This window comes from Cebidichthys violaceus, unplaced genomic scaffold (genome assembly GCF_023349555.1).
Source record: "Cebidichthys violaceus isolate CVI_PGR_0920_01 unplaced genomic scaffold, fCebVio1.0.p SCAF_9, whole genome shotgun sequence".
In the NCBI taxonomy this organism is placed as follows: Eukaryota; Metazoa; Chordata; class Actinopteri; order Perciformes; family Stichaeidae; genus Cebidichthys; species Cebidichthys violaceus.
This window is the reverse complement of record NW_027176975.1, coordinates 16759628-16785645: the sequence shown is the minus strand read 5'-3', so window position 1 is coordinate 16785645 and position 26018 is coordinate 16759628. Positions and strand designations below refer to the sequence as shown.

Sequence of the window (26018 nt, the reverse complement as noted above, 5' to 3'; positions counted from 1 at the left end):
ATAGTTAGGGTCGGTTCAGGTTTATAGTTAGGGCTGGTTCAGGTTTATAGTTAGGGCCGGCTGAGGTTTATAGTTAGGGCCGGTTCAGGTTTATAGTTAGGGTCGGTTCAGGTTTATAGTTAGGGCTGGTTCAGGTTTATAGTTAGGGCCGGCTGAGGTTTATAGTTAGGGCCGGTTCAGGTTTATAGTTAGGGCCGGTTCAGGTTTATAGTTAGGGACGGTTCAGGTTTATAGTTTGGGTCGCTCAGGATTAGAGTTAGGGCCGGCTCAGGTTTATAGTTAGGGCCGGTTCAGGTTTATAGTTAGGGCCGGTTCAGGTTTATAGTTAGGGCCGGTTCAGGTTTATAGTTAGGGTCAGTTCAGGTTTATAGTTAGGGCCGCTCAGGATTATAGTTAGGGCCGGCTCAGGTTTATAGTTAGGGCCGGTTCAGGTTTATAGTTAGGGTTGGTTCAGGTTTATAGTTAGGGCTGCTCAGGATTATAGTTAGAGCTGGCTCAGGTTTATAGTTAGGGCCGGCTCAGGTTTATAGTTAGGTCCGGCTCAGGATTATAGTTAGGGCCGGCTCAGGTTTATAGTTAGGGCCGGCTCAGGTTTATAGTTAGGGCCGGCTCAGGTTTATAGTTAGGTCTGGCTCAGGATGATAGTTAGGGCCGGCTCAGGTTTATAGTTAGGTCTGGCTCAGGATGATAGTTAGGGCTGGCTCAGGTTTATAGTTAGGGCTGGCTCAGGAGGACTCAGGGGACTTCCTAGGATACACTGAGCTCCTCTCTCCTCTTTTCTCTCTCCTTCTGTATGAATTCATGTTCCATTAATGCACATTACTGACTTTGCTTCTTCCCCGGAGTCTTTGTGCTTTCTCTCCTCCTCATAGGTTTTCATGGATCGTGGTTTTATCTGGACCCTGGTCTTGCTGACACCTACTGCTACTATCATTATTATTAGTAGTCACTTGCTATTGGAGATACCATTACTGCTTTTGTTTTTGGTATTCTTTTATTTTTTCATTCTGTTTTAATGGGGCGGTCTGGCATCGCTCTGTGCGTGTTTGAGGGGGGAAGAGAAGGTGGACTGTTGCACGTAATGTTTTTTTGAGTTCATAATAATAATGATTCTGGACTATTAATTGTCAAATTCACCATCAAATAAAAAAGAACCATCTAACATAAACCCTGCTCCGGAGGGCCAATGGGACGCGGACTCTGTGTTTGCATCAATGATGCTTGGTGCACAAAAGCAGTCAAAGTTGATTGACAAAACTACAATATGTAATAATGTATAATGAAATATAATTGATACAAACAGCTGCTTAACAACAAGTAAAAGCAAAGCTGTTTAGTGAATCCCCTTTCCATTAAACCATGGAGTGCTGTACTTGGTTTTGTTCAGAAGGAGGACTTCAATTTAATCTTACAAATATTTAAAAGCATGACAGCTGAAATACAATATATATATATATATATATATATATATATATATATATATATATATATATATACACACCCTCCTGGTGGAATAGTGGTGAAAACATCCTGTATTGCCTTTAAATAAATATTCCACTGTTAATCAACTTTTCTCATTTAATGTTATCTTTAATGAGTCAACACACATGGAGGCATGATTTACTGTTCTATGTCCCTTTGCATCTTTTATTTGTGGAAATAACCTTTTTAAATGTGTGTGTTGCACCTATTCAAGTCAATGATACATAAATTGATTGTATTGAATGTATAAACCCCTGGACTTTAATAGCTCATAAAACCAAGCTTAACTAAAACATGGAATTAGTGTGCATTCAAATGTCTGTGGACGTATGATATGCATAAAATACCTGTGCAGGATCTTACCAAATGATTGATATACTGTAAAAGGACATGCCTATGTAGGGCTAGATCATATGGATGGATTATATCAGTCTATGGGAGAGAGGTCAACAGAAGGTCCAAAACCAACACGACAAAGCACTCTTCACATTAATAAATATGTTAGCTAATCATAACATATTAATTAGAACACATTTATATCAGTCTTTTGTCCACATTTGGATGCGTCTGTGTGTCCCATCTGCTCCTCAGGAATCTACATAAGAAACATGGAGTTATAAAACCCAGCAGGCTCCGCCCTCACTAGGATCTTCTTCAGAAACTGGTTTGACGATTGATCCTCATATGTGGCATCTCTCTTCTGTGAGTCTGTCCAGCCAAATGGTAAACTGAGTGACCTGAGGGTTTTCTCAGTTAACATTTTAAGACTAAAGACGATTTATGATCATGCTTATTATCACGTTCCAATGGTCATCTTTCTGTTGTTGTCCACAATTTAGTTTGAAATGTAAAAATATTTGTTTTACATAATCTGGCTTTGTGCAACTGAAAAACAAAAAAAATCAAAGATATTCACATTTTGACTGCCTCAGTCAATGAGTTGAGTTGAGTGGGTTAGCTCTCAGTTCACAACATGAGTAGGGAGTGTGAATTTATTTGTGTGTGTGTGTGTGTGTGTGTGTGTGTGTGTGTGTGTGTGTGTGTGTGTGTGTGTGTGAGAGTGAGAGTGAGAGTGAGAGAGAATGTTTTGGTTTTGTAAGAGAAGACGTCATACATCTATTATCCAATAAAGACCACATGGACAAACCGATATTTAATTGTTAATGATTTATTATCAATAACAGTCATTTGTTTCACGCAACAGTAAAATAATTGTAGAAGAAGTGCCAAATAATAAATAAAATGGGTGGGGTGGGGGGGGGGGGGTCAAAAGATCAGCTAAGGCACTTATTAAATGATATAAAATGTAAAATATACAGTAGTTCACCGGTCCATAGAATTATTTATACATAATATACACAAGTTTACTTTTTTAAATGATTAAACTCTTTTAAAATAGTGTTATTCCCACCAACACAAAATAATGCAAAGTCTTAAGATGTCAGCATGTACTTTGAGACAAGTGATGAATTTTACTGCAACTTTAAGATGGAAAAAAGAAAATCATCTCCAAGACTCATTCTGGGAAGTATTCATCTGTTAAACCTAATAGCTTTCATAAATGTATTTACACCAACAATTGTAAAAAAAACAATATATAATTGCTGAAAGGTATTGAATGCATCTCAGTAGTTAAAAAGCTAAATTAACTTACATGCATTTTACCAAAGATGTATAATAAGTACAAACACCAAAATTTTTCATACCAGGTGAAGAGAAAATAAAGTGTAAAACTTATGTGCTGTGAAAGCTCAGTTTGCTGAGGATTTTCTGTCAGATAGAAAGTTGTGAAAATGACAATATTTGACAATATATCTACTGAGTGAATACTGTGCCTGAAACTGATGTGGAACTGAAAACCGATATGGTTAAAACAGCATTAAGTGTCGTTTAATCTTTCTAAAAACCAGTCACTGGTTTTGGTCTATGGTTTTGCTCTCTACTTCCTGCACTGCAACAACATATATCTCCCTCCCTTCGGGGTGCACCTCTGAGGGCCGAGAGGCTGCTGTGCTTCGGGGCACATCATCCTCCTCGTCCTCAGCCACCGCCCCGTCACTGGTGGGAGACTGGAAGCCACCGTCTTCTTGTGGAGGCAAGGGGAAGCCAGACGTCGTCTTCGGGAGGCTCTCGGGAGCAGCTTCTGTAGCTCCAGATGAGATTTCCTCGGGTGGTGATGGCGGTGGAAATACCTTCTCTGACACCTCCTGGCTGGAGGGAGGCTGTTCCTCCATCATCAACTGGCTGTCCCCTCCCTTAGCCTTTTCCTCTTCAGCTGAAGCACTTTGTGTATCGGATTCAACCTTCATTGGGACTTTGTTTTTACCCTGTTCCTTATTCGCTTCTTCTTCCTTCAAGACAGAACCATTTGACAAGCCCGAAGGATTCACCAAAGCTTTGGGACTTGCAGATCCATTCTTGTCAACAGAAGCTTTTCCATCAGAGTTCTCCTCCCCATCTCCATCCTTCTGCTCCTCCTCTGGGATGTCGTTTACACCAGGCACCTCCTTATACGGCTCATTGGGCAGGACAGGGGAGCCTTCAACCTGGATCATGGACACCACCTGCTTCATCCTCCTCCTCTTCTGGGACTCCCCACCTTCACCCTCGGTGTCCTCGTCTGCTGCGTCCACCGCTCCTGGGGCTTGACTGTAGTCCCTGGCCCAGTCTATAGAGGGGTTGTCTCCAAGCAAGTGCAGACTGGGGTCACTGTTGCTGAGGACAATGCTGTCCCTGTACAGGTTGTGTCTCCTCTGGATTGCCGCCTCCTTCACAGCTACAGTACAGAGAGAAGAGGTAAACATGTGCTTTATTCTTCATGTGATATTATAAATTACAGCAAGCATACAATTAAAATATAGATCTAATCCAAACAAATAAACACATTTCTGTTGGAGTTTAAAGCATTTCTGATGGTTTTTTTCCAATAAAAGCTTTCAACAGCTGCTTATAACTCTATAACTATGGGAAGTCAAATAAACACATTGGTACTTAATGTGTGCAGTGTTTTGTAGGGATGTATTTAAACTATAACCAGTCTCAAATGACAATATTTTTTTAGTATACCTCCAAACATTCACTATAACAAGAAAAGATTAAGAAATTACACGACCATTGCAGCACTGACCAATTACATTACTGGGAACAAGTGGAGAAAGCAAAAAATGCTTTGTTGTTTAATCCCTTAAACAACCTCTCCAGGAAATGATGACAATGTCTAGATGGAGCAGTTATCAAGCTCCTCTTCTGTGGAACCAGCTTCCACTTTTTACCAGTAAGGTTCCTCATCCAAAGAGCTCAGCTGCAGCGTCCTGATCAACGGTACAATCAACGATGCGAGAGTAGCAACACACAGGAGGAATAACACTGTAGAAGACTGACCCATCATGATGTCCTTCATGATCGAATGCAGCACCACATCCTCAAAGATGCTCTCCACCAGAATGAAACGGGAGAAGTCCTCAAAGATCAGCTCCTGGAAGCGCGGCAGCTCCTTGTGTTTACAGCAACAGTCAAAACCTTTCAACATCCCAATTCAACATCCTCGTTTCACAATAGTTTCTATGTAACACACCAAACGTGTTCGTCTGAGGCAGATCGAGATAGAAAGATAGTCTTGTTCATCTAAAGCTAGATGAACAAGATATACAGTATACACACACAATATAGAAAACATCATTGCCAATACATTTTGGATATTTTCCCCAAGAATTTCATGGAACACATACATTAATTAATATATTTCCATTAATCTTCCAGGTTTTTTAATAAGGCAGAATGCTCACCGAGGCACAGGAAGGGCTGAGCTGTTTCAGCATGTAGGGGAGGAAGATCTGGAGGAGAGCCTCACGGAAGAAACGCTTCCTCACCGTGCTGCTGTCATAGTCATATTTCTGAACCAAAACAAAGAGAGAAACATATATTACCACCACCACAGGAGCTTTTTGAGAATGAATTTTGAGTCGACATTTCCTCTAACAAAATGATTGTTGACACCAGAGCAAGATATATCACCATAGGAAGAAAGGAAATAAGTTCATTCACTCCACTGCATCTATTCCAAAAGCAGCGTCTTCTTAGTTGTTAGAAAAATGCCGAAAAGATGAAAACAAATTAGTGGCGCAGTACTTTGTTTCTTTTCTTCTTTCCTGCCACATTGACTGTCCCACAACCTTTGAGATTGATTTTGAGACCCTTAGGAGGGGCCGGACCACTAGGTTGGGAACCACTAAACTACACATCTAACTGATTTACATACACTCCTGTATGTGCATGGATGCATTAGTATTAATCGACCAACTAGAGCTAAAACGGTAGATTAATCAACTAGTTAATCACCAGAAAACTAATCACCAGAATATTTTGATACCCTCCTAATCTTTGAAAGTCTATTGTGTAGGATTTGGCACCATCTAGAAGTGAGGTTGGATTATTGCAGCAAACTTAAACTTCTCCTGTGTGCCAAGCATGTTGGAGAACCACAGGGGTCAATGTGTTTGGTTTGTCCCTTCTGGGCTACTGTAGAAACATGGCAGCTGATATATGATATATGCAGAAATAAAGCGCTCATTGTAAGGAAACGAAAACACATCAATTCTTATTCTCAGGTGATTATACACTTATGAAAACACTTTAATATGATATTCCATCTCTACCAATAGTTTCCCTTAAATGCTACACACTTTTCCTTCACATTATATTTCAAGCCAAGATATCAAACATTTATTAATTTCAACTTCTTAATTGTGAAGATTTTCTGCTTTTTCATGTCTTGTGTGATATCAAACTGAACATCTCTAAATGTTTAGACTGTTGGACATTTGAAGACGTCACTTTGGGCTTTAGTAAAGTGTGGTTGGTATTTTTCACTATTTCTTACATATATAGAAACAACCAACCAACAAACCATAGATGCATTTGAATAGGCATAAACTAGTTTAATGTGATTAAAGCAGGTAAATCAGTCTGATTTATCTAATGGTCATTAATGAGTGATTCTTAGAGTATCTGTTGTCCACAGCTACTTTATATGTATGAAAAGTTTCTCCTTCAGTTCATGAAATCCCTGCAGCAGAAGGCAGCAGGACACACATGTTGATACATCTGCAGCTTCTGAAGTGCCCAACCAGACCACAGAGGCATTGTTCTTGCCTCCTTTCCAGCTTCTGTTATTTTATTCAGCAGTTTGTGTTCTATTCTTGAAATACATTGCAAAGCATTTGAAGATAAATATAGTAGAATTACAGTAGATGGCTAACGTTATTCATATTAATGCTTGTTGCCTCAAGTTGAGGAAATCAATCACCTTGCAATCATATCCAACGCTGTCGCGGTCGCAGTGTTGTTAATAGAAATTGAGCTTACCGGTTACTCCGGTAACTATCGGTGTGATCGTAACAGAAAAAGGAGGTGGGATACGTTTGTTTAAACGGAGTGATCCAACATTCCATCCATGAGCATCTCTCTCTGCTGCATCCAAGACTAAACCATTATTACACACTTATGAACTGATAAAAGATGTGTTTTGATTAATGGAAGGATGACAGATGTAATAATACAGTTTTACAATTGCTGCTGGTTTGGTTGCGGCAATCAAAGGCAGAAATGTTGTCTTAAATGCCTTTGATATACACAAGTCTCAGAAAGGACATTACCGGACTTCACCCACTAACAAAACAACTGGTTTGGATGTTATTCCAGCCAGATTTCAGAGGGATCGCGGTAGTGGAGTTTGTAGTTTAAAGATCCTAGTTTTGAGATTGTGTCATCATAAAATGAACTGATGGCTAAACTCCATGAAGCTGCTTCAGTGTCAGGGTCCTGGTATTGTGAATGCTGGCTTGCTGTCATGGCTTACTGGGAACCTTTAGCACAATGGAGACATTGTTAATGTTATTAGTGACCCTTGTGACTTTCCCACTATGACAAGTTATAAAGAACTGGAGTCAATTGACATTGTCTTACTATTGTCCTATTATTGTCCTGTGTGTTCTTTGGTTCAGGATGAGAGCGATGATCTATTAGCCTGGTGTGTGTGTGTGTGTGTGTGTGTGTGTGTGTGTGTGTGTGTGTGTGTGTGTGTGTGTGAGACAGAGATACCAGCAGCCGGCGCTCATATCTTACGTTAATGGAGGATGCAATGACTTGCATTATGATGAGTTCAAGCTCTATTCAGTAAAAATTAGTATTGGGCCAAAGTAAATTATAACATTATCAAATGTTATCTTGTAAAATTATTTTTTTCCAAAGAAACTTCAATAAATCCAGATGTTTGAAGATTTTTTTCACAGAAATATAAAATAGATATTACAGATGGAATTGTGACCCGTTTCACTTCTTAACACTAGCTCCAAGCAGCTTATAATACATCATTTAAACTACTAATGACAAGATTATTATTTAAATAATTGTTTTAATTGTTATTCAGACTTTGTGGTTTTATTCAAATAACCACAATAGATGACATCACGTACAAGGATAACGTTTTGAATTTTTGAGCGTATACACTGACTTTGGTCAAAATAGAGATGGTGGTAAAAAAAAAAAATGGTCTGGAGCCTTGCGGTCAATTATAGTTCCAACAAAGACATTCCAGCAAAGAATATTGCTATCAGTGCATCTCTAGTGCTTTACCTTGATGACTCTGTCCTGGCAGCGCTGGATGGTCTTAGAGAGGTCTTCTGTACCCTGAGACTCCAGACACTGGTGAAGCATCTGCTCAAACGTATATACTGCATGGTCCATTTGCTGGAGAGAGAGAGAAAGAGAGAGATGCTATGTTTTTGGTAACATTAGAATTGGTGACATTTGTAACCACCATGAATTCTATGTCCTCTTAAGTTGCTGAACAATCCTCTAGAGGACTTACCTTCCTACAGTTCTACTGTGCACAAGCTGAACCTTGTCCAATCCCCTCACAAACTTTGAGAAAAACGGAGCAACAGTATAACTGTCCTTTGTTAATTAAAAGCAAAATGACATAGTAAATAAAATGACCTCTCACCACTGTAAATCAGCTTTAAGACTGAACACACCAACATAGATGTTAAACAGAGTTTCTGAAAAATGACTGGAATTTGACTCAGAAGTTCAACCATCATTATACCACACACTGAGTAAGCATGTCTATGTTAGCATCAGAGCAAGAGGCTGGAAAACATGTTCTTCTGAGTTCAAACAAGCACAACAGATTAGTTCAAGTGAGTCTGATTCTGAGAAAGCAGAAATACAGGACATACTCTATGTGTCATGTATTTTGTAGTGTGAGATACACAGAAACGTGACATCTTAGTATATTTTTGGTGGCTAACTTAAAGACAGCATCTTAAACAATTTGTGAAATAGTTTATTAGATTGTTTGGTAAATGGTTAATGGACTTGTACTTATAGCGCCTTTCAAGTCTTCCGATTCTCACTTTTACACTACAAGCATACTTACATACATCATTATTCTGTCACGTAACCTTTCTTTATATTTTGGAGGAGTGATCATTTTGTCCCTTATTATCTCACGGTACAAAGCTACCGTTTAAAATTGACAGCAATGGTTCACACTTGACCTTCGAAAGCTAAGTCTTTAACGTTGAAGTCCTTAACATCAAGGACTTGGTGCGTAAAGTGATGGAGATGTAGTTTTTCATTGGATTGTAAATGTTCAAATTCCCATTATTTGAGGGACTTTGACTTTACTTTATAGTGTAAGACTTAAGGAAAGGTTTCATAGCTTGAGTATCTGTAGTTCTGAATGGGGTAGGTGTGTGTGTGTGGGGGGGGTGCATGCCTCTTGGCCAAAACTATTTTTAAAAATAGTTAAAAGGGTTCTAGTTTTATATGGTATACGCCCATGTGCATAGTGTTGGTTTTATTGGTCTAGTTTTGTTAGATAACTTAATATTGACCCAAACATCATAGAGGTGAATGCAATTTTGTTTACTGCGTCTCAGCATAGAAAACTGACATTTAAAAAATTCAACACTTTCCAGATTTCCATATTCTGGAGAATCCATAGAACATACATGTTTTTAAGAGGAAGTAGTTCACCAGAGTATTTTAGTACAGCATCTTAAGAAATGCTGAATGACGCCTGCTGTGTGAAATGTAAACACGGAACAGATGAAGACTGAACTGAGCAGCTGACATCATCTCAACAGTTACTCAGTGAAGTTCACATATGCAGACGATACCATTATTTATCTCCTCGCAAAAACCAAAGAACAGAAGCAGCTTCGAAATTTTTAATACAACAATTATCAATTTAACTATATGGCTTGAAGATTTACAGTTTAGAGTGACGACACATTGCATCTGACTGTGGTCCACCTACCATACCTTCAGACTAAGTATCAAGGCCTGGCTTCTGAAAATTCAGAAGTGAATATTTTCAATCTACAATTTTTTTTGCTATTTTTTATCATTATTGTTATCACTGCTTAACCTGCTGCTAACATTATCCATGCTCTTTGCCCATTGCCAGATTTGCATGGGCTGGGTGTGTATGGTGTATTTACTAATACTTTATTTAACATCGTCCTATGGTCTTCTATAGTTGCGTCTCACAACTCCTATGTGTTAGGTGTATTTTATCACCATTTTACCAAATTTGTAACTGCATCTTTAAACATTTTATCAACACCATCATTATAATTGTATCTTATTTATGTCTTATGCTGCTCTACTTGTCTGCATGTGTTGTACTGCGTTTATACTTTATATTGTTTAGCTGAGTTTTCTTGCTTTGTGTTGCTAGCATGGCTACATGTGGGGAATAGTAGATTTTGTTGCTGTATCATTCCACTAATGTTTTGCTGCTTCCTGTTGCTTTGCATGGTTTGTACAGTAAAATACTTATTTTGTTGCAGTCTTTATGGCATTTTGTGTCGTTATTAACAATCACCTCATTGGTTTGAAAACATCTCACCAAAAGCGCCGCATTTTTTGCACCCTCAAATCCGTTCAAAGGCACTCTCAAAAGTGAGAATGGCGTCCTGAGATAAACATAGTTCAACTGTTGGAACACAGCAAAACAGCTGTCACGTGACAAGGAACAACCAATCAGAGCTGGCAGGTATCTTTCTTTTCTTCCATAAATGTCAGTTTACAGTAAATGTGGCTATGGAGAAGATCATGTTATTGCAGGGCTACCCAGAGCTTTACGATCTGTCCCACGGGCAATATTTTAATACACACATGGACATGTAAGATGTCATTGATTGGGTTAGCAGCTGACGCCTCACATGTCCAGGCAGTAAAATATGCAGCATGTGTCCCAGGCTCAACACTGGCACATTTACAGAAATGTAGATTGATGTGCATTGCCTTCAAAAATAAATAATATTGAATAAATGAAATTAAAGAAAAGAAAAATATGTAATATCAATTATATAATGACCTTTACTATAGATTGTGAATGCATCAGAGGTTAGATGGACAAAAAACAGATAACTGCTTCATTCTTTGTATTTTGTTTCAGTAAAGGAATTCAGGAAGAGGACAAACCGATCAGTTTACCAAAGTCATCTTTGGTAAACTTTCACCAAAACTTTGTAAACTTACTCAAATCCAATACAGAGAAGAAAAACACTAAAGTTATACCCAGGCAAAGGCCTCCAGCTCTGAAAAGTGAAGGCAATGCTTAAATGCCTTAAACCTGCATTCTCTCTAGTGACCATCAGGGGGCGACTCCTCTGGTTGTATAGAAGTCTATGAGAAAATGACTCTACTTCTCTCTTGATTTATTACCTCAGTAAACATTGTAAACATGACCCAGTAGTCTAGAAAGGTGCTATAAAAATGCAAGTCCATTTACCATTCTTGATCCTTTAGCTGTTGTGTTAGTTTTGGAAAGTTGATAAGACATGACCCTCCAAACTCTTTATATAGCAATTATCACTCATAACACCACCCCCCCATGCACACCGTTGGGGCAATCGTACAAACCTGAAGCTTGAGGACCGCCAAGCCTAGTTGCAGTTGGCAAGCTATGATTGGACAACCGCTCTTTGGGAGGGGGGGGGGGGCTTAGCCAACCGTAGTTTTGCACGCAGTTTTTCTGTGCAGTGAGGGATTACTAGTGACACTTCAGGTGGCTTTAATGCCAAATAAACATTTAGATGAACTTAGATACTGGATGAATTCTTGGCTTGCTGACCATCTGACTGCTCATATTTCTTGATCAGATTGCACTGTAGTGATGTCATGGTGTTCCCAAATTGCAGATATTAACTTTGTGAGTACAGTGTTATACGATGGAAAATATTGACAACCCTACAAAAATAAGACCCAATTTGTAATAAACGGGAATTATCCTTTAATGCAGGAAGCTGTAACTATGGACCAACAAAGTGCCCAATTTAAACCTCATACTGTAAACTAGACTAAACCCAGTTCTAAAAGGAAATTGACATAAGTAATATGAGTATTAGAGTGTCACCTCTCTCATGAGGATCTGGGCCCTCTGGACGAAAACTGAGGGGCTGGAAACGTCAAACCTCTGCTGGAGACCCTCCAGACTCAGCGGCTCCACCTTCTCATAGCAGCTCTGCATCTTTACCGGATGGAAGGCCAGCATTGAGATCTTTTCCATGTGCTAAAGAAGGAAATACGTTCAAAAACTTGTATTCATTTTAATTGTACTTCTGTTTCACTGTTTGACTAATACATTGTTTTGATTTCATCGTTACACAGACTTCAAATCACTGTTGATGCAAATACCAGTTCATGCATGTAATGCTGTTACTCTTGTAAGGTCTGATCACCTGCATATCAATCATGTTGAAATTCCACACTAGGAGCTTACGCCTAAAGTCCTCCTCCACCTCCTCACCTGCGCCACAGTCTCCTTGGTGCCCTCATTGAGGGTGTTCTTGCTCATGTCCACCAGCTCTCCGAAGAACACATCGCGGACCTCAGAGAAACCTCGGCTGGTTGGCTCCATCAGGGCATCCAGGATGGAGCTGATGTAGGGCTGGATGCTCACCTTCAACAGCTTCTCAGCTTTGGGGAGCACCACCTCTGTGGGGGAATGCGGAGCACAAGAGAGGAGAGAGAAGCTAACATGTAGGTATCATAGTTTCAGACAAACCTCTCCTGCATTGTTGAGTCACTTTGAAAATGATGGTAGTTAAAGCAAAACTATATCACTTTCAAAAAATAGCGCAAACATTTTCAAATGGAAAAGTTGAATTCATAAGGAATAAAGTACATTTGCTAGTTGAAATTGCAGACTAGTAATTTGGTTCTGGACTGGACAATACAATTACATTTCTTTGAGCAAGTATGGGCCACAGTATTACCAAACAAAATGCGATAGGTCAGATATCTATCAGATATTGTTATATAATTTGAAATTCACACTTTTATACTTTATACTTTGATGAGTCTCCTTATTTGCTACTATGGTTTGTCTCTGGGACTTGGCTAAAATCTTTCTTCATACGTTCACAGTGTGAGGAGTCCTGCTGGTCTGCCTGCTCTCCGCTGTCAGACTACTGCTAAATACTTGATCAAATGCAAAAAAATTTAGTTTAAGTGGCAGATGATACATTCATTTTATTAATAATTGTATTATTTTAATGATTTAAATGTATTCTTTCATCAACAGTTACCGCCACAAATCAATTTTATTGGATAGGATATCTTTACTCAATGCCAAATATTGAAGAATTTATACATCATTCAAATAAGTAAAATCAGTAAATTCTGATTAATTTTGGAAAATTTTGTGTGGTTTGTATACATAATAAAAAGAACATTTCTGTGCCCTTCTGTGGAGAGTTCCAGTTTCAGTGTGTTTTTTTTCCTCCAGGCTCTCCAGCTTCCACAGATTAAAGACATGCAGTTTAGGTTGACTGGAGAACTTTAATTGTTTGTTTGCCCACTCGCTCACTTACCTCTGATCTTGTTGGTGACGTACTCCTTGGAGGTTATAATCTGGTCCACGTCTGTTCGTATGGAGGCCTCTAGAGAAGAGCAGGTTGCCTCACACTTTTGCAAAACTGCGTCATACTGGGCCTGGCACTGCCCCTGCACCAGGCTATACACCGCATCACTGATCTACACACAGAAAGTACATGTTGGAAGGCAATTATTTGATTTAAAGTATCTATTCATTTATACAACTCTACACTGCTTTTCTATAAAAAATACGTAAAACTGAACTTTTTGATATGAGTGCAAGCATGCATGCATGCATGCATTTCCGTCTTTATTATTACTATTATTACTAGTATTAATTACTGTCAACAAATATAAAATATAACATGTTTTGGAATACGATTACCAACTCTAGCTTTAATGCCGTTTCGAATACTTCCCTCCCCTGTGAAGACTAAAAGTCTTTAATAGGGTTTCTTATTTAATATCTTTTGGAAATACCATTAGTAAGATATCCAAGATATAAAGCAGCAGCTGCTGAGGGTTTAAATGAAATATACAATTATTTGATTTGGTTCTGTGGAATGTGTGTGGAGCACTTTCTTACCAGCATCCAGTTCCTCTGCCTCTCGTGCAGTTTGCCTTTGAGGCGTGGGGAGATGAGCTCCCTCAGCTCAGGGAGGAGGCCCTCCATCACCAGGTTAGACAGGATCTACAAGACACAAACACATAACTCATGGGAACACAATCATGTCACTCAGCACATACACACGTTCACCTCGATAAAGTACGGAAATTAGTGGCGCAACGGATCATACAACTCACGGTCACGTATCAGATCACAAATCGGATCAGCACAAAAGAAAAAAAGGGAGCAAATATAACTTTTACAGATCCCTGGTTAGGTTTTTTGCCGCCGATAGTAACTGCAGATCATTGATGATCCATATTGGCAGATACAGATCCTTTTGTTGTTGTTTGATTATACAGCTGGTCTACAGGACTCCAGGCTGTTTTGCCACCGTCCTTAACATCATTTCCCTCTGAAGTCAGTGTAAACCATCAAAAATTCTAAATGTTATCATTTTACTATGTTATAGTCATTTATAGTGTTTTTCATAAAGGAACACAATTCAAATGATTAGTAAACAAAAGATTGTATTTTCATTGATTAAAACACATTTTGTCATTAGTAGTTTTAATAATGTATTATAAGCTTCTTACAGGTAAGATAAACAGGTTATAGTTTCATCTTCATTCAAGTTCATCACTAACACTACATTTTACATGTTAACGTTATGTTATAACTTACCATCAACCAGTACTTATTTTCACCGAACAGATCCTGAACGCATCATAACGTAAGTGATTGTTGTCCATTAGACACTTTACTACTTCTCTTCCAGTCAACTTCAACCTGGATTGGTTGATTACAATGTAACATTATCAGGGAACAGAAAGCATGAATGCAGATGTCCTGATAGCATATTTGACTGAATATTGGCAGATAATGTTGTCAGTAAAACTTTATTTCACATTGTGATGGTTAAGATAAACGGTGTAATTAATCCATGGTTCTCATGTGTGCCTAACCGTGAGGGGGATCCGTACGGGTCACAGATCGACAACGATCCGTTACACCACTAACTATAATAAGACTATATTGTTCCCATCAACAGCTTGAGCCCAATGACTCATAGAAGTTAAACTGTGGCTTGTTTTGGGTTTCAGTCTAATGAACCTTGATGCATCCTTGCACTCTGGAAATAGGGTTTTACCTATGAACAACTGAGATTTCTTCTGCCTCCAGGACAAAAAGTCCGGTGTAAACGTAAAAAAAAAAAATTACTGTCACACACTGTGCACAGCACAGCACACAGGGACATTTAGTCTCTGCATTGAATCCTTCCCAAGCAGTGGACAGCTACTATACAGTGCCCAAGAAGCAGATTGGGGGTTTGATGCCTTGCTCAAGGGCACCTTTTCACTACCCAGGAGGTGAATAACAACACAAGAGCTACCAGCTACCAATCCGTACTTGTCCGTCAAGTCTGTGCAGGAACAAGAAATATCTTTTATATGCCATTCTTTCCACTCCCCTGTCAAACATGCCATCTATCATCCATTACCTACAGTGTAACTTGACTGTCAACGGTTTGGCCAGAGATGTGGGTGTGTTATGCTCATAATAGCTAATGTGGCCATAAGCTGCTAGCTGCAAGCTGAGACAGAAAGAGTTACAGAGGTTTGATAAGTTCACTACTTCAAACTTCCATTGCATCTCAACCACTCTCAACACGCTTAGCTATGAGCCTGCGGCTCATAGCTAAGCGTGCTAGCAGCACTAACTGTAACAACTATGGCAAGCATGCCAGGGTGGATGCTGCTTGGTTTAAAAGGTATCCCATGTCATGAATACATTTGTACTTATGATGGAATCAGTTTTTTGTTAATAGTTATTGGTTAAAAGGTCAATAGAGTAAGATTTTGCTTCCCAATGGCTGAATTCTCATGTTCTACAGAAAACTATAAAAAGGTCAGGTTGTCAAATGTAAAAGAGAATCAGAAAGTGTTTGCCAATTCTGTGTGAGCATTTGTCTCCTGTAATTGATCAATCATAATCTCAATAATCTTCAAAATCCATCAGAGTGTATGCTTTTATCTCCATATCGAGCTTTTTAGAGGTCCAAATCCCTCTTGTAACTGTACACCACTCAAATATTCTGTTTCCCTTGCGAATACAGTACAGAAGTTAAAGACGCTCTATATTCCATTTCACTGGGACTTTAAGGAGTTGGACAATTTATCATGTCTATAGAAATACAAATCACATCTAATGTTGTGGGTTTGCAGCAACAGAATAACCTCTTTAATACCAGGGTTATAGGAACCAATGCTAGATCATGCCTATGTTCCTTTAATCACCCTTCAGGGCACATAAAGCATGAAATGTTATTGAATGCAAACACTCAGCAGACAGTAAATAGAAGAAACCAGGTTACAGGGAGAAATCAGTTTAAGGCAGGAATTTGAACAATGTGTTTACATGCGCTGATAAAATCAAACTAAAATGGTCTGACTGTCCTTTGAGTTTCTTGACAATCCGATCAACTTTTTATTTGGCTAGCTAGTGTATTGCTAAGGACCCTAGGAAGTGCACTGTTGAGTGTGAGCTTTTGAGATCTGCACATATTTGTAGTGCATTATATGCACACTAGAGATGCACCTATTGCAATTTTGACCGCACTTGACAGCAAGGCTCAAAGTCAGTGTAAACTGTCAAAAATTCGTAATATAATACATTTACTTTGTATAGTCATCTTTAGTGATTATTTGTAGGGATGCGCGTGTACAGATTCCAGTGTCAGTTCTTGTGTCTGATACTGTGCTCAGGTACTCGCAAAACTACTCAAACACAACCACATCAGATACCACTTAACGGTAACGTGACATTTAACCTCTCTTAAGTTGAGTCTAATAAGCTACCCAGCTGCAACGATAAACTGATGCACAAACAGGTTAAATCCATCATTTATCACCAGCTTCAGTGTACGAGCATACAGGCAGTCCTCAGTATACAACACTGGGAGAGAGAGTAGCCACGATGTTGCTTGCATTCCCCTGGACAAATGGAGTCACTTTCCCAGTCGGCCTCCGCGTGAATTAGTTTAGCTGTGAGGTTGTCAGCTGTGTGTCTGCATAGCATATACTGTCAGCTTATTGCAAGTCCAGCGTAAGGTTAGAGAGTGTCTGGTCGAGAGAGAGAGCGTGTGTGATGAGGAGTATAAAATTAGCAGTAATGCTATAGCTGTGTATGTAGCAGTGCAGTTTGTACAGTTGTCTGTGAATAAATGGTAAAACGTCTCAAGAACCGTGAGGAGACCCAAGCTAAATCCCCGTGTCTTGCTTTCAGCTGGCTGCTGATAATTAAAGTGAAGGGTGTTAGCCCCTAAAGTTAGCAACAGCTCGGGCTCAGACACACTTAAGCTGGGCTGACCTTTAAAAGGTTGAGCCATTTTTATTAAATTTTTTACATTTATTTTAACTGTTTAACTGATAGCACGGTTAAACAATTAATTATTAATATCCCTACTGCAAACTATGCTCTCTTTGTTCCAGGAAAACACAAAGTTGAATGTTAAAGTGTTAGCAACAGCATCATGTTGTATATTGAATTTGTTACAGTCAGAAAGTGAGGTACTGAGAGGGGGGACCCCTATTAACTGTTACACCACTGAATGGCATGCTGGGTACAGCCCGCTCTCAGACGCTCTCTACAATATAAGCTGGTACATTGCTCGCCTTGTCTTCACACTTGGCGGGTGTATTGCTCAGGACCCAAGAGAGCATAGTGTCTAGTGTGAACTTGTTTGTATGAGCAGTTCTCCAGCAACACTGAAGGCTGAGCAGTCGGCCTGTTCGGGACAGGCATGTTTTGAACGAGCACTGTCGAACTCTGATAATAGAAGACCCGTGTTTATATAAAGCATGTTAGGAGTCAGATTTCTGCTTTATCCACTACAATAGTGGAATCAGACCAGTTTTACACCATTCAAACTTAAAAAAGACAAATGGACTCCAGGAGACAGAGGCCAGGGATAGAGGTTAGTGGCATGCTTACCTGAGTTGGTTGGCCACACATCATCTCCCAGGTGCCAAAGTGCCCTTGAGCTTGGCGGTAGAGTCGTACTGCATCAGTGAAGGCTGGTGTTTGAACTTTATTCTCCTCTGACAAACCTGGGTTGGGAATATTAGTAGCTGTAAGCAGTTAGTATTTAAGCAACTATCAATATTGAATTTCACTACCATTTTAAATAAAAAAAAAAATCCAGTGAGATATTAATCACTTTATATAGTGACTTTGCTGTTGTAAACATAACTGTCACTGCTCTATGAACAATATTTAGATACATTATAAATATAAATTCTAATCCTGTTTTTTTAAATTGTATATATGTTTTGAAAATAAATGTAGTCATGAAGAAGAACAGAGTATTAACAAGAGCAGCTCCTAAATGTAATCCAAACCTAAAGATACCGGTCTCCATCTGAAGACCACCGTAGTGCTCCGATACGCTTGGAAAGGGAGTAGTGAGAAGAGGGATATTTAGTTTGTTGCTATCTGAAAATTCACCACTTGATGCCACTAAATCTTACACACTGGGCCTAAGTGCATGTCGTGAATGTGTAGTGTTAATTTCAAAGGAATCATGCAACCAATGCTCCGAAGGAACATAGAATGGGCAAGCTGCACATGACAGGAGCCTACTGTGACTAGAGACATCACACGGCCCACAGCCGTTATAACACTTTGAATCAGATAAGTAATTTAGTCAATGCTGCAGCCCAAAATATCAGTCAGAGACGGTGAGACGATGGGCATTTGGCTGGGTGTTAGCGTCAAAGCTAGCAGCACACCCAGCTGAAATATCTTGTCAAAATATTCCAGCATCTCTCTGTCAGACAGCAGCGGTGGAAGAGGCTTCCTACTCTCTGACCAGCCAGCTGACTCTAGAAGCAGGTGGGCTGCAGGTGGGGGGGGGGGGGCATGTCATCACCAGCAGGAAGACAGCAGTGAACTTCCACAGGAAGTCAGAGGCATCGGAGGCTCCGGCAGAGGTTTCGCAACATTGTTCTCCAGCTCCTTCTCATTGCAGCGAAGCACCACTCAAGCAACAACTCCATCAAAGGAAGCAGATCAGTGGGCAAATTGGCGTTAGATGAAGAGGAACAGGGAGGTAACGAGTGTGTGCTTATAAACTGTGGGGTCCGCACATATTCGGGTTGGCACTTCCTGATTTGCTGGCTAAGTTTATGCAGATTTTTAGTGGCCAAATGCATGTTCGTATTGGAGGACAGTATGACTCATAGAGTCCAGTAGGGGGGGGGGGGGGGGGGGGGCTGGGAGAGCTAGAATTAAAAGTTTTTCAAATAGTTCAAATAGTCACTACTTTCATTTCTATCCTGTCGAAAGAACCCAGAGCTCTTATCAACATCAAGCAACCGTTTTTGAGCTAAATACGGAACCCTGAAGGCACCAATCCAGGATGAGGGCATTCTTGCTTTCGCTGCGTCTCCCTTTCTTCTGTGAAGAATGTAGAGAGAGCAAACTGCCAGATATGATTAAGCCACATATTATCAGTCTCAAAGACCGTTCTAGAGGGCACTTATGGGAAGGATTTGAGCCACTCCCTTTGGCTTGTAGTTCTGGGCAGCAACAGACTAAATCAAAGGACTCAAGTAAATATTTGTCCCATAAACCTGCCCGAGAACATCAAGGAAGGGTTCTGTATCACCATGCATTCTAATGTGTCTTGGTGCCTAGTATATCATTAAAATCGTCAACTGATTCAGAGCATTAGTTTAATTCACAAGATAAGAACATAATCAAAAACTGTTGAGAGAATGATGTTTCGTCATGTTTGTTCATCAGTGCAGTTATAAGCATGTGTTTTTGCATTCATTTGTGTTGATCCTTAGTGGACAGGACTCACCGTCATTGGCGTGTCTGACACAGTCCTGCAGGACAGCGTGCCACTTCTGCTGCTCTTTCTCTGTCACCACACAGAAGTAGTAGTGACGGGCGTAAGGGTGCCAGAGAATCAGAGGGAACTGGGTGGCACACTTAAGGAAAGGTGAACTTCCCTCCTTAGCTTTCATTCCTGGAAAAATGTACACAGCACAAACAAACTGAGCAATTAGTTTGAACTTTCTGCATGTCTTCTGCAACATTCAGCACATGGTTCCTATAATGAATGCAGAATGTCTTTGCATGGATTTAAGAAGTTAATGTTGTCTTCAGCAATCAAGCACTAATCACACCTCCAGAACATCATTCATTTTAAGGGTGAGTGTGTGTGCGCTCTATTTTCATCCATGTATTAATACGTGGCTGGTTGAAGTTTATCCACCCTGATGAGAATAAAGTCATTGATAATAATAAAATAATTAAATTCAAACAAAAACAATTTGAAACATAATAATAATAATAATAATAATAATATTTACTAAAAATGTTCTTGAAAGAATTATCAGCATGAAATGTTGCAGCTTTAGCATCTTCTGCCCTCTCCCACCCTTCTCCTCACCAGGTAGGATGTTACTGAACAGATCCAGGTATTGCTCCATAGATGTCAGCACTTTGTAGCCAGCACAGTTGATGGTTCCTTTAGGATGGAGGCGCCTGTCATGGGACTGGTAGTTAAGACAGGGAGCCACGTTGACGTGTTAGACAGTGAATCAAACTAGCATAATTTAAAACCAACCATAGTTTTGCCCCTCACCGCTTTGCTGTCGTAATAGTTGATGTTGTAGGAGTCTGGAATGAAGAGGAAGCGGATCCTCCATTTCTTGTTCTCCTCCAGATACTGAAAGAGTGAGCCAGAGAAGATGGATTTGTTCTCCAGAGGAATCTGTGAGAGACGACACATAAAGTCAAAACTAACACACTACAAAGTCAAGAACACAAATCCTGACAGTACACTGCACAGACGGGAAAAATTAAGAGATTTTTTTATTATATGGGGAGCAGGGGAAAAGTCAGACTGTGTTTACAATAAATAAAACACCGCATCTCAAATTAATCCATTAGTGTCCGTTTCTTAATCACCCGACATTGTTGTCCTTAAGAGGGCCAACAGCATTCCTCACTACACTCGTACACCAGGCCATTATCAGACTGCAGACCCAACTTTTGTGTCTATGTTTGAGTGCTAGCTGTGTGTCAATAGACTGCAAATAACAGACAAAGCTATTTACAAGCGTGACAATCTATAATGTGTTTGACCATTGACAAAAACCTAAATACAAAAAAATAACTAAAAAGGCTGAATTCAACATAAGAGGTTCTCCAGCTTCTGCACAGCACCATACACCATTTATTTACCCGGTAGAGGTAGAAGCTTCTTTGGTGCCATGTGTATTTTAATAAAATAAAACATTAAAAACATCCTGATGTAAATAATAATGGTGGCCATTGACTGTCTGATCAAAGAATACATCAGTTTTTTATCGTTTCACTTTGATTCTGAGAGAAAAAGGGCTGAGGTCGACTCCTATGGAGCTAGGACAGTGACTTTAAATTTTGATATCAAAAAGTAACAAGAATTGAACTGAAAAATTAGATAATCTTTTTTACTTTCACAAGATCACTTGGTCATTGCGCTAACGCTAACTTATTTCAGCTATCCTAGCCAACATTAGGCTCTATGAGAAAAAAGACAACGGCAGAGAGAACAGACTTTACACCATTGTGATAGATGTGCAGTTGAAGTTAGGAAAGATTAAAAAAGAACTCAAAACCTTTAGTTAAAAGGATCAGATCCAAAGCAGTTTTTGACCAACTAAAATCAAAATCATGATAATTCAAAATTAGGAGTTAATAAGTCAAAATACTGCCTCTTAAAACTTACTGTGGCATAATTTCGACTTAAAAAGTGGACTTTGGAGTTAATGTAAATATTTTCATTCTTAACGTTTAATCTACTTTTTGTATTTTCTCCCAGCAGGACTGGGCTTCATTACTGTTGTGTTCAGTTGTGTATTTAAAACTTGTTTGGAGGTTGTCGAGAGGTTCTACTACTGAGTAGATGCAGTGGGTGGAATCTGTGCTGAGAGTCGTGGAGGAGGATACTTTACCTTGCGGTGTAGTAGCTGGGGTTGTGGGCCACCTCCTCCTTCTATGTCAAAGCGAACTTTACTGAAAAGAGCCACTGCATACTGCTGCTCATACAGACGTCCAAACTTCCCCATCACCTCCCTGGTCCGAGCTAAAAACACACACATACAAACGCATGCGCTGTCAGGACGGAAGTGCCACTGAAGAAATGTTCTACATTATGGTCTGAAGCATTTTTCATATTTACACAATGAATGTGAATTGACATTTTGTTTCAGACTGTCAACATTCTTCTACAAACAAATGCAGTGCCTCAAGAAGCTATCAACCAATGAGAGAACACACATAATTGCATCCTCCATTAACGTAAGATATGAGCGCCGGCTGCTGGTATCTCTATCTCTCACACACACACACACACACACACACACACACACACACACACACACACACACACACACACACACACACACACACACACACACACACACACACACACACACACACACACACACACACACTTCAAATCCCAATCATCCTGGTACCAAAAAGACTTGAATGAGTTAGTCTTAAAGTCAGTCTTAAAAAGAGACTATGTAGTTTTTGTTGAATAGTGGCCACCTATATCATCAATGACACACACTGGAACGTTGTGTAACAGTAGCACAAGTAGAGAAGAGTTATAAAGTCAGCAAACTGACTCGGTTACATAGCCTGCACTTCATGGTATACTAGCACCTGTAAGATTCTAAGTTACAGACATCTCAAAACAATGTCCAAACACTTCTTCCTGCGAGAGAGAATCATGTATTCAAATGTGTATTGTTCATAGGATTGTCTATTGATGGCCACAGTTATCCCACGAGAGGGAGATCCACTGATTTTGTGCCATGCAGATTCAAAAGCTATATGGAAAATAACTCAATTTTCATATTACCCGTTACCTGCAGGCCCTAAGTTGATGAGCTCAATGGGAAACTTGAAGTCCTCCCTACAGAGGAAAGAAGGTCCTAAATACCCATCTGGTTTATTTTAGGGAAATTGTGTCTGGATTAGGAGAACATCATGGTTTTAACCTTGATTGATGTATACATTTGAATAGGGTGGGATACTTTGTAGTTGCCTTCTCTGCGATTAATTGTGCTCCGTTTCTTTCCGACAAGCACTCCTGAAAAAGCATCCTGAAATCAGTAAACAATACATATGCATGCTGAGGGCCATGTCCCCCAATGGCTTACAGTGTAATCTTGCAAATTTCAATTTAGTCCAAGTAAACCCAACTAAAGAATAAGGCGGAGTAATATTCAAAAGCTAATATGTTTGGTAAGTGATGAGTTGTGGTACCAATGCAATGCTAATTTTGATAATTTACTGAATATAAGAACGTTTTGCTAAAAAAAATAATTGTATTTTCCTGACAAAAGGAGCTAATGGTCTTGAATGTTAATGTGACAATGTGGCCCAATAATGGGATTCTATTATTATGACATTCATATGGAATGGCCGGAAATCAAGAATTAAAATGAAATACCTTCAACTGGCAAAAGAAATTGGCGGCCTGGAGTAAACAATCCCGCAGACTTACAATCAAGTAAGTATGGATGTTAAAGAGCCCACACACAAGATGGAGAGAGTTGGAATGAAATTGTGGAGATATACCTCCAACTGTTTTACCTTTCTCCAAATATAAAATAAAAAAAAAATCATATGTTGAGAATCTAGACAATAGATGGGTAGTCGCTACACTTAAGGTTTGGATGGAAGTCTGTCACAATTGAAAACTAAATGAAGATTTTTTTTTCCCTTTTTGAGAAATGGGAACTGATAGTCCTCTTTCTTAAAGCCAATCAGACATTATAAAGGGCTTCTAAAAGGTCTATACAAATTTGTTTGGGAATACAGAAATTTTATTTTTTTGAACAGCTATCGTCACAATATGGTCTACACAATCCTCACTTTGATTCTTCCAAGAAGGATTTTTTTCTCCTTTTTGAGGTTTTTAAAAAAAAAAGAGATCAAGGCTATTCAAGATATAAATCCACTGATAAAATGTATGCGTTAGACGTATGACTGTGGGGTTGAAATTAATTTCTTAGCCAAGATGGTTCAAATCATACAAGCTAACCATCAAGAAATACAAATGCATGTCAATGCAAAACATGAATGGGGAAATTAACTTCCATGCATTATATACCCAGCTGATGAAAACAAATGTGCAAAAACATTAAGGAAACAACTAAGAAACTATTGAAAAGAATACACATGGAAGAATTTGATTACATATTTTAGGACATGCCAAGTTTTAAGTAAGTACAAAGAAAATGTAACTTTAAGATGCTGGATAGACTGCAATGAGCAGATGACAACCACAGTCATATATTTTTGTCATGTGAAGGGCTTCTGGGAAAATTCAGAACAATCAAATATTTGGGGTATTTCTCTAAATACAAACCCACTAATCCCACTACTTCGGAAACAAGAAGAATTATTCTCACTTATTACTATTCATAAAAGGAAGACAAAATTACAAACATTTTACAAAGAACTGGTTAGAAGACGAAGGAAATTCCAAATTAAAGGATTTTGTAAATTATAATATATGGAATGAAAAACATTAGAAACTACATTCAAACATTAGATTCAGAAATCAGATCGATATTTATGAATAAAGACAGGAAAACAACACACATGCTCTGTAACTATATAATTTCTAAAAATGCAAAAAAAAAAAAAAAGTTAGTGTTAATATTGTCTAAACAGGAGAAGCTGCATAATATGTCTAACAACAGTCTACAATTGGAAATATTAGGATATAAAATCCAAAGCTCTCTGATGGGCAAGTATACCAAATTATGAATCTGAGCGCACACTAGCTAGCTTTTGGTATTTGAAAAATCTGTGTCTGTAGCACTTTACGCTTCTGTGTTTCAAGGTGCGTCAGTGTTGCATTTCAAATCAGTACGAAAAACATATTCACGTTCGATACCAAGACCTACTCCTAAGTATGGTATCAATTGTGAACGGTTCAAGGCAACAAAACTACTCAGTTAGGGTTGAGGGCAACAAAACTACTCCGTTAGTGTTGAGGGCAACAAAACCACTTGGCAGGTCTCCTAGCTGAAAGATCTCTGTTTGTTGTAATTCAAGGTGATGGCAATAAGATGAACCTACAGTATTACGTTGTTAAAATACCCAAGGTTCATTGCTTCCATGTTTAGGAGCATTCAGGATATCATTAAAAGGCACATTTCATAAAGCTGAAATTTAAAGTGATATTTGGGCCAGCAACTATTCTCTGGGGTCACATTCCACAGAATGATGTTTCTTTCATCAAGTTGGTCAGATTTAGAGGTTAAAGCATAGGGAACTGTATGAGCTGCTGCTATGAGTCTGGCTGACTCTCTGTTGTGCTGCAGCCAGCTACCAGACTAATTGTCCAGGGGGCCTCTACAGTGCGTAGGCCAGTTTTTACTACAGCGTTTGTCTTCCATCGATGTGGCAATCGTATTTAAGCAAACGTGCCGTACATGGCAGCTCATCTCATCACTGACATCAGTTTCAGCACGTCTTGGTCATAGAGAAATGAGCAGAGACCAGACTGCGGTTTAATAGACCCACAAGAGAACCTCCCCCCTCTCCTTTCTCCACAGTGCCTTAACAAAAACATTCCACTTAGATAGACCCATAGGCTGACTCATAAATCTAGACTGTTCACTTCAGAGCTGAAGCAAGAGTGGCGACTGTGTAAGGATCTAGAGCACCAAATGAATGCAAATTTAGCTGGATTCAAACGTGTTTACTGTGGGAATTAGAGGCAGGCATCATTTCACTTTTTCAGAGTGAACATTAGACAACAGGGAAACTTCAATGCGCCGCTCCAGGATGCTTTCTGGCTCACAAAAGTGGACCACCACATCAGAATGTGATCCTAACCAACTGAGGACATAAAGTAGCCCACATACAATATACTGAAAGTAATTAAACAGAGGTCATATGAACATCAGAAAAGTAAGGTGCTCATATTTACATACTCGGGCCTCTTTCAACT

The 26018-nt window shown here is 39.3% G+C and overlaps 1 protein-coding gene across 1 annotated transcript in view; it reads right to left on the bottom strand.

The window, feature by feature from the left end:
* Positions 1-2669: 2669 nt before the first annotated feature.
* LOC137867327 (protein Niban 2-like) overlaps positions 2670-26018 on the bottom strand; it is a 35161-nt gene continuing 11812 nt past the window's right edge. Inside the window, exons 2-14 of the mRNA XM_068703864.1 lie at positions 21991-22121; positions 20637-20765; positions 20442-20547; positions 19848-20015; positions 17975-18090; positions 13961-14065; positions 13371-13533; positions 12305-12492; positions 11912-12067; positions 8116-8229; positions 5268-5375; positions 4864-4975; positions 2670-4258 (exon numbers count right to left, since the gene is read on the bottom strand). Of these exons, the coding sequence (XP_068559965.1) occupies positions 3393-4258; positions 4864-4975; positions 5268-5375; positions 8116-8229; positions 11912-12067; positions 12305-12492; positions 13371-13533; positions 13961-14065; positions 17975-18090; positions 19848-20015; positions 20442-20547; positions 20637-20765; positions 21991-22121 (2462 nt within the window). The 3' untranslated portion in view covers positions 2670-3392. The remainder of the gene's footprint in view (positions 4259-4863; positions 4976-5267; positions 5376-8115; positions 8230-11911; positions 12068-12304; positions 12493-13370; positions 13534-13960; positions 14066-17974; positions 18091-19847; positions 20016-20441; positions 20548-20636; positions 20766-21990; positions 22122-26018) is intronic.